We start from the raw sequence: 12632 nt of genomic DNA on the forward strand, positions 1-12632 counted from the left end.
ATACAAGGTATTTTGCTATTGAAAGCATTGCCCTTTTAAATTTCGGACTTAAACACACCAGGAAGTGGTAGCTGTCAAATAAGTGGAAGCTTATAAATAAACTCCCAAATCTTAGATAGAAACAAAAAAAAAAAAAAGAATATGTTGTTTTCATTTAGATTTTTCCCTAATGCATTTTCATGGCATCCTGATTTTTAAAATGCAGACAGGGGACGGTGTAACTAATTTACCCCTCCCCTGCCCCCAATCCTAACCCTAACCTGCCTGGGGTGGCGGCTAGGGCTAAGATAGTGGGGGGTAGTGGCTATGGCTAATCACAAGTGGCTAAAACACAGGGATGGTGGCTATGGCTAACCCCCCCCTTGTAGTGCCTAGCTCTAACACCTCCCCCCAGATCCTAGCCCTAACCTTCACTCCAATACTTACCTTTGGGGTTCTGGCACCGGGATTCCGAGTGGTTTTGGGATTCTGGCGTCAGTCATATGACCGCATCCCCCACACATATATGGATCATGGTATAAGATCACCTTTTGGGATGAATTCTACTATTATTTTAGCCAGCAGATGGCACCCAACAGAGCTATTCAATTGTATCTCTGTTCGGGCGCGATCGGCTGCTCATACCAGCATTTCAGCTCACACTTTGAAACATTCAAAAAGTGATCCATTTGAGTGTTCAAATGGCACATTTCACATTGTGTCCATTAGTTGGGTTTAACTGCTGACACTGATGGGTGCAATAAGCGCGATAACCGGCATCAATTTAATATCACCCCTGCAATATCCCTTCACTTTAGGTGGGAGATCAGATGGCAATATCAATTGAATTCCCCTTTATGTTTACAATAACTGGCTACAGTAATTGTATCAGGAAGGATTGCACAAGTAACACCACATAATAAGCTGTTAGTGGTTCAGCATTATAGAGATTTCACCATGTTTTCTTATGAAGCAAATAAATATGTTATTCAACTGCATGAATGGGTTAGTTTGAAACATTAAGATCTGTGCAGCTACATAGTTAATGCATATGGCTACTTAGCACTGCTGAGAACATTATGGTAGTAAAGCTACTGTCAGTGAAAACCCTCATCTATAAAATATGTACTGTAAGCAAGGTTGGCACAACACACTCAGCAAAATATGCAAAGCAGTAAGGTACTGGGCTGAAGAAGTCCTCTCCCTACTGTGCTACCCCGCTGCTGTCTGCTGTTGGGCTCTACTATGGGGGGGAATTATGTGTATAAGTGGCATTATTACTGTAGGCATTATGTGTGAGGGGCATTACTACTTTGGGCATTATGCATAAGGGGCACTACTTTATGTGTATAAAGGTCACTACTGTGGACATTGCTTACAAGGGGAACTACTTGGAGCATTGAGCATAAGTAGCATACAAATACAAAAAGATGGACTCTGTCCAAAGAGCTAATACATGACAATAAAAATGATACAATATGTTCCTTATACAAGGAAAAAGAAAGAAAAAACCCTTTTTAGGCGCACTCATTAGAAGAAGGATATATGTAATAGAGGTTTAGTTTAAATCTTAACATTTATTAGTGTCATTATGATAATGTTCCCCTGGGAGTGAGATAAATCACAAATTAGTTAAAATGGTGTTAAGACCTTACGATGCTGTTAGAGAAATGACTGAGCTAACATTTTTACTTCCAACTTGGGTATTAGGTAGCATAAAATACAAACATAATTGATTTGAAACTAAATTGGATTAAACAGCAGCCCACCCTGATATACAATTCTTACAGTATATTGAACTGCTTGAAATCTGATATTCCAGTGAGGACTCAGCTTATAGTGTAATTACGCTGATAGAACAATTTTCTGTTTCCTAGGCAAGACTGAAAGTGTAACTAAATAATTTTTTGTTGCAATTGATGAAAATCATAGAGTGGTAGAGAGTTAAATTTGTGTTGTAAAAACAATGTTACACATTAGTACTTTCTCTTATCTCTTCCCATATAATATCCTACAAGAAAAAAAACATTGGGACGTACAGTAAAAAAAGACAGAGAGAAATTATTGACAGAACCACCATCAGATTCCTGAGGGAGGAACGTATTGTATAATATTTTTTGTCATGTATTAGTGCCTTGGACATCCATCCTTTTGTATTTGTATGTCTGTATTTTGAAATGTGGTGACATTTCTGGATGTGATACAGTTCTTTTGGCAGCTTGTTACACCACCTATTGAGTATCCATTATTATTATTATTATTGTGTATAAGGGGCACTATCTTGTGACATAACGTGTAATATGAATCAGAGGCACTACATGCAGTTTAATGTGAAAAAGATTGTACTACTATGTAGAACAATTTGAATTGTGTATACTTTTGTGTGACTGCAGACCTTACTTGTCAGACCAAACCCTTTTTGCAGTATGTATGCAGTGCATTTTGTCCCTTTATTAAGCATGAGAAGGAAGGCTCAAATTATAGTTTGTAGGTGGGCGCTGAGCACCCTAGCACTGGTCCTGGTTGTACTGTATGTACAGTCTGTAGATTTGTGTTTAACACCACAGTCTACTGTAATAGTTTGACAGGCATTTTTTGTAGGCTTTGTGTCTGTGGTTTCCCACATGTCTTTTTCCCCTTCATACATTCATGATAGAACCAATCACATGCATGGACAATAATATGTGTGAGATGATGTGATTGGCTACAGATTCTTTTATCCCCACAGACTTCAGATCTTTGCATGTACAGATGTGTCTACTTACATCTAGCCTCCCTTCACATTAAACAGCCCTTCTAGTTATGCCGTGCCATGGTGTGACTCAGTAGTTCCAAGTGTCTTTTTCTATTAAAATGCATCTTATTCAGAAAACGATGCATATAGGATGCACATGTAGCTTATGCGGATTAAAATGATATGCAGCATGGCTATATTCTGTGTGTGGCCATTGCTGTATCTGCATATGAAATGGTATGTTACAGTGTTTTTCTAGAAAACACTGTAACGTGCCTTTTCATATATAGTTACAGCCACAGACGCACAGAAAATATAAGCTTGCTACATATCATTTTAATCATCAGAGTCTGCTTGTGCATCCTATTCACACAGTGATGTGAATAAGACACATTTTCAGCAAAAAAGATGCCCAACACTAATGAAGTTTCATGGGACCAGTCAGCTCACTCACACCAGGCATCTCCCGCTATGTGGCGTATTGAGCAGAGGCAGAACTCTGGGAGGCAACGGAGTCATCTGCCGCCGGGCTCCTGCTCTGAAGGGGGGCACCTCTCCTCCCATTCTATGACACCTTTGAATAAAGTTAATTGATAGCTGCCGCTGTCTTTTCAGTGCCGACTTCCTCACTGGTCCCTGCACCTTACAAATCACACCCTCTTTATTATACACATTTTACAAGTGTCACACCCAGGATTGGAAACCACAACCTATTACACTGAAAGCAGACACCTTACTGATGAAACTATTTGTTCTTGTATAGGAAATATGAGAATTTTATCTATATGAAGATACTTCTCTGACAATTACACGTAACTTCATATAGTTAGAATTCTCATGCTTCCTCTACATGAGCAAATAGCTCCATCAGTAAAGTGTCTGCTGTTAGTGTAACAGGTCATGGGTTCTAATCCTGGGTATGACTGCTAAGAAATGTGTGATTTAAAATAAAAGACAATTAAATGTATAAATACAGTATATACATTTTTTTCAGAACACCACACACACACACACACACACACACACACACACACACTTATCTTGATATAGGAAATAGGGGGGCACCAATATTTATCTTGCCTTCGGGCAACTGGGGCGAACTTACGCCACTGGTATTGAGGCAAGATGTATGGTAACACATCTGTATGGATGTATAAGAAATCAAACATGCTAAAGTGGGGGGCAAGGCTAAGCATGGGGTGTAGCCGTGTGGCAAAACACTAATACAGATAAATGAGACAAGGGGGGAGGGGTGGCACTTTGTCACGGTCATGGTTTTCCCTAGGCCCAGGCTCTTAGCAGAATTCTACGTAAGTTTCCCAAACACTTGTTAGTAGAGGTTCAGCTGAAAAGTACTCCCATCTACTCTAGCGATAACTCTCACCTGAGAGTTTTCTATCTGACATACTGTAGACACACAAGAGGTAATATTACAAAACAAAATTCAAATGAAAACAAAGCTTCTTAGCAAAGGATAAGCCGTCAGCTGTACATAAAAGCTAAGCAATTAACATACTTGTTTTCTTCAGTTTAATCATTTTTGCTGTAAGAACAAAAACAGTAGATGGAATATATAGATATACAGTGCAAAATGAATCCACACCACAGGACAACTGAGAAGCTTGAACTGTCCATGGATCAATTCCTAAACATATTCGAAGAACTGATGTGAAAATGTGAAAATTCAGCAAAATTTCAGGATTTCCAATTCAATAAAAAAATTAAGAAAGTCAAAGAGTTTCAGCTATGCTTTAGCAGCTTGGAACATGGGGGTCATTCAAACCTGATAGCACACTAGCTTTTTATGCAGCGGTACGATCAGGTCAGAACTGCGAATGCATATGCACCGCAATGCGCACGCGCATCGCACGGGTACAAAGCGGATCGTTGCTGTGTGATGGTTTTAACGAAGAATCCATTTGCACAGCCGATCACAAGGAGATTGACAGGAAGAAGGCATTTGTGGGTGGCAACTGACCGCTTTCTGGGAGTGTTTGGAAAAACACAGGCGTGTCCAAGCGTTTTCAGGGCGGGTGTCTCACGTCAATTCCGGCCTGGACAGGCTGAAGTGATCACAGTGGCTGAGTAAGTTCTGGGCAACTCAGAAACTGCACAAATATTTTTTGTACCGCTCGGCTGCACATGCGATCGCACACTTGCACAGCTAAAATACACTCCCCTGTAGGCGGCTACTATCTGATCGCTGCGCTGCAGAAAATTGCTAGTGAGCAATCAGGTCTAAATTAGCCCCTATGTCCAAACATGTGCAAGCTAGTTTACACATGAGCCAGTTCATTCATGTGTGAACTCTGTTGATCATTTCTTTCGCATTGGTTAAATTCAAGTTATGAATTGGTTTGAAATTTTCAAGCTTGTACGCAGCAATTCTGGGAAAATATACTTTGTTAAAAACCAAAAACTTATAACACAATATTTTAGACAGTGATAAAAAATGTAATACTGTATCTGGTGAGGGAAAGGAAAAGGCCACTAATTACATTTTAGTTAATACTGTAATGTGTTTGTACAGGTATTATAACTTTTAAAATGAAGTTGTTTTTTTTTTTTTTAAAGACTTGCTTTAGAGTAAAATGTGCAAGTGAGTGTGAATATATGAATAAAGCATATTGCATGGACGGAATGGTGTGATAGTTAACAGTTATCTACTGAAAAAATAGGATTTTGATAACCTACCGGTAAATCCTTTTCTCCTAGTCCGTAGAGGATGCTGGGGGCGACATCAAGACCATGGGGTATAGACGGGATCCGCAGGAGACATGGGCACTCTAAAGACTTTTCATTGGGTGTGAACTGGCTCCTCCCTCTATGCCCCTCCTCCAGACCTCAGTTGTAGGAACTGTGCCCAGGGAGACTGACATTTTGCGGAAAAGAATTACTAAACTAGTGATGAGATATCTACCAACTCACACCCTCAACCATGCCGCACACATGGCATTCAACATAACACACACCAACAGGCATGAACCAATTGCAGCAACATGCTGAAAACTAAGATAACACAACTTGTGTAACTCTAATAACTAAACTGCAGGTAAAATACGCACTGGGACGGGCGCCCAGCATCCTCTACAGACAAGGAGAAAAGGATTTACCGGTAGGTTATCAAAATCCTATTTTCTCATACGTCCTAGAGGATGCTGGGGATGACATCAAGACCATGGGGTCTATACCAAAGCTCCAGTATGGGTAGGAGAGTGCGGATGACCCTGCAGCACCGATTGACCAAACTTTAGGTCCTCATCGTCCAAGGTGTCAAACTTGTAGAACTTAGCAAATGTGTTTGACCCTGACCAAGTAGCTGCTCGGCAAAGCTGTAATGCCAAGACCCCCCGGGCAGCCTCCCAGGATGAACCCACCTTCCTAGTGGAGTGGGCCTTTACCGACGTCGGTAACGACAATCCAGCCGTAGTATGAGCTTGCTGAATCGTATTTCTAATCCAACGTGCAATAGTCTGCTTGGAAGCAGTACAGCCAATCTTGTTGTGAGCATACAGGACAAACAGAGCCTCTGTTTTCCGTATATGAGCCATTCTAGCCACATAGATTTTCAAAGCTCTAACCACATCTAGAGATTTTGAATCAGTGAATGTGTCAGTAACTACTGGCACTACAATAGGTTGGTTTATGTGGAAAGATGAAACCACCTTCGGAAGGAAATGTTGACGAGTCCTCAACTCTGCCCTATCTTCATGGAAGATCAGGTAAGGGCTCATGTGAGACAAGGCCCCCAATTTAGACACCCGCCTTGCGGATGCCAAAGCCAAAAGCATCACCACTTTCCAAGTGAGAAACTTCAACTCTATCTTTTGTAGAGGCTCAAACCAATCCGATTGAAGGAACTGCAATACCACGTTAAGGTCCCATGGTGCCACTGGAGGCACGAATGGAGGCTGGATGTGAAGAACCCCTTTCACGAAGGTCTGAACCTCTGGAAGAGAGGCCAATTGTTTTTGGAAGAACACTGACAAGGCCGAAATCTGGACCTTGATTGACCCCAATCGGAGGCCCGTCTCCACACCATCCTGCGAAAAATGGAGAAAACGTCCTAAGTGAAACTCTTCCGTAGGAGCTTTCTTGGATTCACTCCAAGACACATATTTTCTCCAAATACGGTGGTAATGTTTCGACATTACTCCCTTTCTGGCCTGAATAAGGGTGGGGATGACCTCTTCAGGGATACCCTTCCTGGCTAGGATACGGCGTTTAACAGCCATGCCGTCAAACGTAGCCATGGTAAGTCTTGGTATACGCACGGCCCCTGCTGCAGCAGATCCTCTCGAGGAGGAAGAGGCCGAGGATCTTCTATGAGCAACTGCTGAAGATCTGGGTACCAAGCCCTCCATGGCCAGTCTGGGGCAATGAAGATTGCTCAAACCCTTGTTTTCCTTATGATCCTGAGTACTTTTGGGATCAGCGGAAGTGGAGGGAAGACATACACTGACGGAAAAACCCACTGTGTCACCAGTGCATCCACTGCTACTGCTTGAGGGTCTCTCGACCTGGAACAGTATCTCTGAAGCCTCTTGTTGAGACGAGACGCCATCATGTCTATTTGAGGAACTCCCTAAAGACTTGTCACCTCTGCAAAGACTTCTTGGTGGAGGTCCCACTCTCCTGGATGGAGATCGTGTCTGCTGAGGAAGTTTGCTTCCCAGTTGTCTACTCCCGGAATGAATATTGCCGACAGAGCTTGTAGATGTTTTTCTGCCCAGCAGAGGATTTTTGTCGCCTCTGCCATTGCCGCTCTGCTTTTCGTTCCACCCTGCATGTTTATGTATGCGACTGCTGTTAAATTGTCCGCCTGGATCTGCACGGGATGGTCTTGAAGAAGATGTACCGCTTGTTGAAGGCCGTTGTAAATGGCTCTTAGCTCCAGAACGTTTATGTGAAGGCAGGCTTCCTGATGTGACCAACGTCCCTGGAAATTTGCTCCCTGAGAGACTGCTCCCCAGCCTCGGAGACTTGCATCCGTGGTTACCAGGACCCAGTCCTGAATCCCGAACCTGTGGCCCTCTAGCAGGTGAAAGCTGTGCAACCACCACAGGAGCGAAATCCTTGTTTTTGATGAGAGGATTATCTTTCTGTGCATGTGTAGGTGTGACCCCGACCACTTGTCCAACAGGTCCCACTGGAATACACTGGCATGAAACCTACCAAACTGTATGGCCTTGTAGGCTGCCACCATCTTTCCCAACAACCGAATCCACTGATGGATCGACACACTTGATGGTCTCAATATGTTTTACCATTTTCTGGATTTCCAGAGCCTTTTCCAGCGGAAGAAATACTCTCTGAACTTCTGTGTCCAGAATCATCCCGAGGAAAGACAACCTTGTCGGTTCCAACTGTGACTTTTGGAAATTTATGATCAACCTGTGTTGTTGGAGTATTGACAGAGAGAGTGATATGTTTTGTAACAATTGCTCCCTGGATCTCGCCTTTATCAGGAGGTCGTCCAGATAAGGAATTATATTGACTTCTTTCTGACGAAGGAGGACCATCATCTCCGCCATCACCTTGGTGAATACCCTCGGCGCCATAGAGAGACCGAAAGGTAACGTCTGGAATTGGTAATGGCAATCCTGAACCGCGAATCTCAGATAAGCCTGGTGAGGAGGATAAATGGGAACATGCAGGTAAGCATCCTTTATTTCCACTGACACCAAGTAGTCCCCCTCCTCCAGACTGGCAATCACTGCCCGAAGTGATTCCATCTTGAACTTGAACCTTTTTAGGTAACAATTCAGATCCTTTAGATTTAGGATCGGTCTGACCGAGCCATCCGGCTTCGGAACAACAAAGAGGCTTGAATAAAAAACCCTCCCTTGTTGTGACAACGGTACCAGGACTATGACCTGGTCTTGACATAATTTTTGGATTGCCGCTGTTACTGCTTCTCGTTTTGGCAGAGAAACTGGCAAGGTCGATTTGAAAAATCGGCATTGAGGAACGTCTTGAAACTCCAGTTTGTATCCCTGGGATACTATTTGCAACACCCAGGGATCCAGGCCAGACAGAATCCAATCCTGGCTGAAGAGTTTGAGACGTGACCCCACCCGAGCGGCCTCCCACAAGGGAGCCCCAGCGTCATGCTGGGGATTTGGCAGACGTAGCGGTAGACTTCTGCTCTTGGGAACCTGGAGCCACTGTGGGCTTCTTTCCCTTTCCCCTTCCCTTACCTGCAAAGAAGGGGGAACCTCTCGTCTTTTTGTATTTATTGGGCCGAAAGGACTGCATTTGCGGGTGATAGGTCTTTTTTGCCGGTGCAGGCGCAGAGGGCAAAAATGTCGACTTGCCTGCGGTAACCGCTGAGACTAACACATCCAGACCATCGCCAAATAAGGCCTCACCTTTATATGGGAGAGCCTCCATGTTTCTTTTGGAATCTGCATCCGCGTTCCACTGGTGAATCCACAACGCCCGCCTAGCCGATACTTCCATGGTAACGGCTTGTGAACTCAAGAGTCCAATATCCTTCACTGCATCCAGCATGTAGGCGGCAGCGTCCTTGATATTCCCTAACTTAAGGAGTATCTCATCTTTATCAATTGTGTCAATTTCTGATGACACGCTTTCTAACCATTTTTCAATAGCGCGACTCACCCATTCGCAGGCAATAGTGGGCCTGAGCAGTGTACCATTGGTAACATAAATGGATTTTAATGTCGTTTCCATTTTGCGGTCTGCCAGCTCTTTAAGAGAAGCCATGCCAGGAGCAGGGAGAATTACCTTCTTTGTCAACCTGGAAAGTGCACTGTCTAACACAGGGGGTGACTCCCATTTTTTCCTGTCCTCAGCCGGGAAAGGGTAAGCTATGTGAATCCTTTTGGGAATACGAAATCTGTTGTCAGGATTCACCCACATCCCTTCATACAGAGCATTTAGTTCGTGTGAAGGAGGGAACGGTACTTTGGACTTCTTTTCCTTACATAAATATGCCTTCTCCTGAGGTACAGGAGTGGTTTCTGTAACCTCCAACACGTCCCTTATAGCCCCAATCATATATTGTATACTTTTTGCCAATTTATGATCTATCTCTCTGGATTCAGTATCGTCGACACAAGAATCAGAATCCGTGTCGGTATCAGTGTTTACAACATTTGCAAATTGTCTCTTATGTGACCCAGAGGGGCCGCCCGCACAAGGAATAACAGCATCCTGAAAAATCACATCTTCCACAGATTTTCTCCAGCATGCAGCCTTAGATTCATACTTATCTAATCTACAGTTAGTCAGATGCATACTGTCACGTATCTCTTTCACCCATGCAGGCTCTTGGTGTGCCGGTAGTGCCACCACATTACAACTCTGTGTCCCTAAAATGGCTTCCTCCGGACATCCTCAGACATGCCTCACACGTGTACAGCACACTCACAGTCACACTGGGACTTATTTTGGGGACAGACCCACAGTAAAATCCGTCAGAGGGACACAGGATAGGAGCAGCCAGTTCACAATCCCAGCACCAGAATTTCCTATGAACACAGTATGTCCACAGCCCAACAGCGCTTTTAAATAGTAATATACACTATCAAATGCACCACAATCGCTTTGTGCCCCCCCTTAATAGCACCCTGTACTTGTCAGAAGTGGAGGAGAGGACCAGCGTGTTCTCTACAGCCTGAGGAGAGAGAGAAAATGGCACTGAGTAGTGTGCTGGCTGCCTGAGGAAGAAGCTCTGCCCCCGCAATGGCGCGTCCTTACACTCATAAATTCACTGTAATATTTATACTGGCGGGGGTAGGGCTGTGCCAGCGGCAACTTATGCCCCCTTTTAGCCAGTTTGAGGTATTTTTCTTGCTGCCCAGGGCGCCCCCCCACCCGTGCCCTGCACCCTGCAATGCCTGTGTGTGTGGGCAGCAATGGCGTGCTGCGCTCCCGCCAGCCGCGCCGCACCTCAGCCGTCCCTTACTTGATAGGAGATCATTCTTCTTATATTCACCTGTCTTCTGACTTCTGGCTCTGTGAGGGGGGTGACGGCGTGCTGTGGGAGTGAGCATCCAGACACGGCTAGCGTTCAGTACCCTTCAGGAGCTAATGGTGTCCTGTCAGCCAGAAGCAGAGCCATGAAACTCTTTAGGAAGTTGGTTCTGCTTCTGCCCCCTCAGTCCCACGAAGCAGGGAGTCTGATGCCAGCAGATCTCCCTGAAAATAAAAAACCTAACATAAGTCTTTTCAGAGAATGCATCCAGTCTGCCTGGGCACATTTCTAAAACTGAGGTCTGGAGGAGGGGCATAGAGGGAGGAGCCAGTTCACACCCAATGAAAAGTCTTTAGAGTGCCCATGTCTCCTGCAGATCCCGTCTCTACCCCATGGTCCTGATGTCATCCCCAGCATCCTCTAGGACGTATGAGAAAGTTTTATTATACTAAAACAGTGCTGCCTATGTACAAGAAGAGGGCTGTATGCATATTCATACTATGGGACATATTTCTCAAAGTATATTTGTGATATATCCTCCCCAAAACACATTTTCAGGAGTACCCTCAAATAATAAGAATCCCTGGGATTTAAGGAAGAGGGACCGCAGCCGATATCTCCGATCTCAGCAGTAAATAATCTCTCCATATATAACTTTAAAGCAGCCCACATATGGGGGCTGTTCAGATTGACTTACAGTAGCTCTGATGGTGACCTACAGTACAGGTATGTGCAGTATGCACTCTGGATCTAAAGTAGGAAGCAGAGTTATAGCGTAAGATACCACTTTGCTTCCAGCTCTTCGCCGGAATAAGCTCTTATAGGAGCTTGTTGCTAAATTCCTGTGAATTTTTTTTATTTATATTTACATTGTGAATAAATATCTCAGGCTAAATCATATTATTCATGGAGGTTGTAAGGGAAGGGGAGTGTCACTCATATCCTTAGAAGGCATCTGGAGATGCCAGTTGCTGTACAATAAGTCAGATTTCCAAAGTCAGAGGTTACAAGACAAAGTGATATTGGCCTCTTGGTCTTCTTTAGATTGTCTTTATACTGTACATAGAGAACTAAAGCTTTACCTATAGTAGGACAAAGATATTTCTAACACCTAGAGCTACAATACTTGTGACTTGAAACTCTGTTGTAGATGCTGTAATATATTTGTTCTATAGTAAACAGTCATGCTCTCAAAAGCGCAAGTGTGTTGCACACTGTTCTTACCTTTTCTTATTGGTGCCGGCTTTTCCTTCTTTGGTTTCTCTTCTATAAAACACAATAGAATAAGTTTACTATTTCATGACCAGAGCAGTCACCAATTAACACTCAGGACCTCATTCAGAGGTGGACGCAGAAGCACACCCAACAGAGTTCATTGGTGGTCCCCATCTGTGACTGTATGCAAATGCTTATACAAACTCCTTCCCTAGGGTACATCCATGTGGTTGAATGTGCAAGGACAAAGATGCTCAATTTCAGCATCCATATATGCAGTAATACCAATTGGTGCATCAACCCTTTGGCAGGTGCCCATGTAACTATGGCCTCCAATGTCTGAGCTGTGAGTCCATGCACAAACACACGGTCTCCTGCAATTCTCCCATAACACGCCCATTAAACTGATCATTTTGCATGCATTATAAGCAACATTCCAGTCACCTTCTAGGAACACCCTGAACTTTTCCACATTTCTGATACCGTGCAAATTAATCACAACTGTGTCTTGCATACAGTACACCCATGGAACGAATGCACTATAGAAGCTTTTAAGAATTTTTAAGCAGGCAGAGTTGCAAAACATTGCTCAACTATGCGAACATCATCATTGTGTCCACCACTGGATCAGGCCCTAAATGTTCATTTTACATTTACCAATACAAAGTTTATATAGTGCTTTATTTAGGTAGCATATAGTATTAATTAAATGTTTTTCATGCCCATTTGCAGCAAAATGAGAGAGAATAGTGAGAAGCATTA

The 12632-nt window shown here is 43.6% G+C and overlaps 1 protein-coding gene across 1 annotated transcript in view; it reads right to left on the reverse strand.

The window, feature by feature from the left end:
- The window catches only part of TRDN (triadin), an 862718-nt gene that overhangs the window by 322653 nt on the left and 527433 nt on the right, over positions 1–12632 (reverse strand). Inside the window, exons 27-28 of the mRNA XM_063919338.1 lie at positions 11880–11921; positions 4230–4256 (exon numbers count right to left, since the gene is read on the reverse strand). Coding sequence (XP_063775408.1) covers positions 4230–4256; positions 11880–11921 — 69 coding nt within the window. The remainder of the gene's footprint in view (positions 1–4229; positions 4257–11879; positions 11922–12632) is intronic.

This window comes from Pseudophryne corroboree, chromosome 4 (assembly GCF_028390025.1).
Source record: "Pseudophryne corroboree isolate aPseCor3 chromosome 4, aPseCor3.hap2, whole genome shotgun sequence".
NCBI lineage: Eukaryota > Metazoa > Chordata > Amphibia > Anura > Myobatrachidae > Pseudophryne > Pseudophryne corroboree.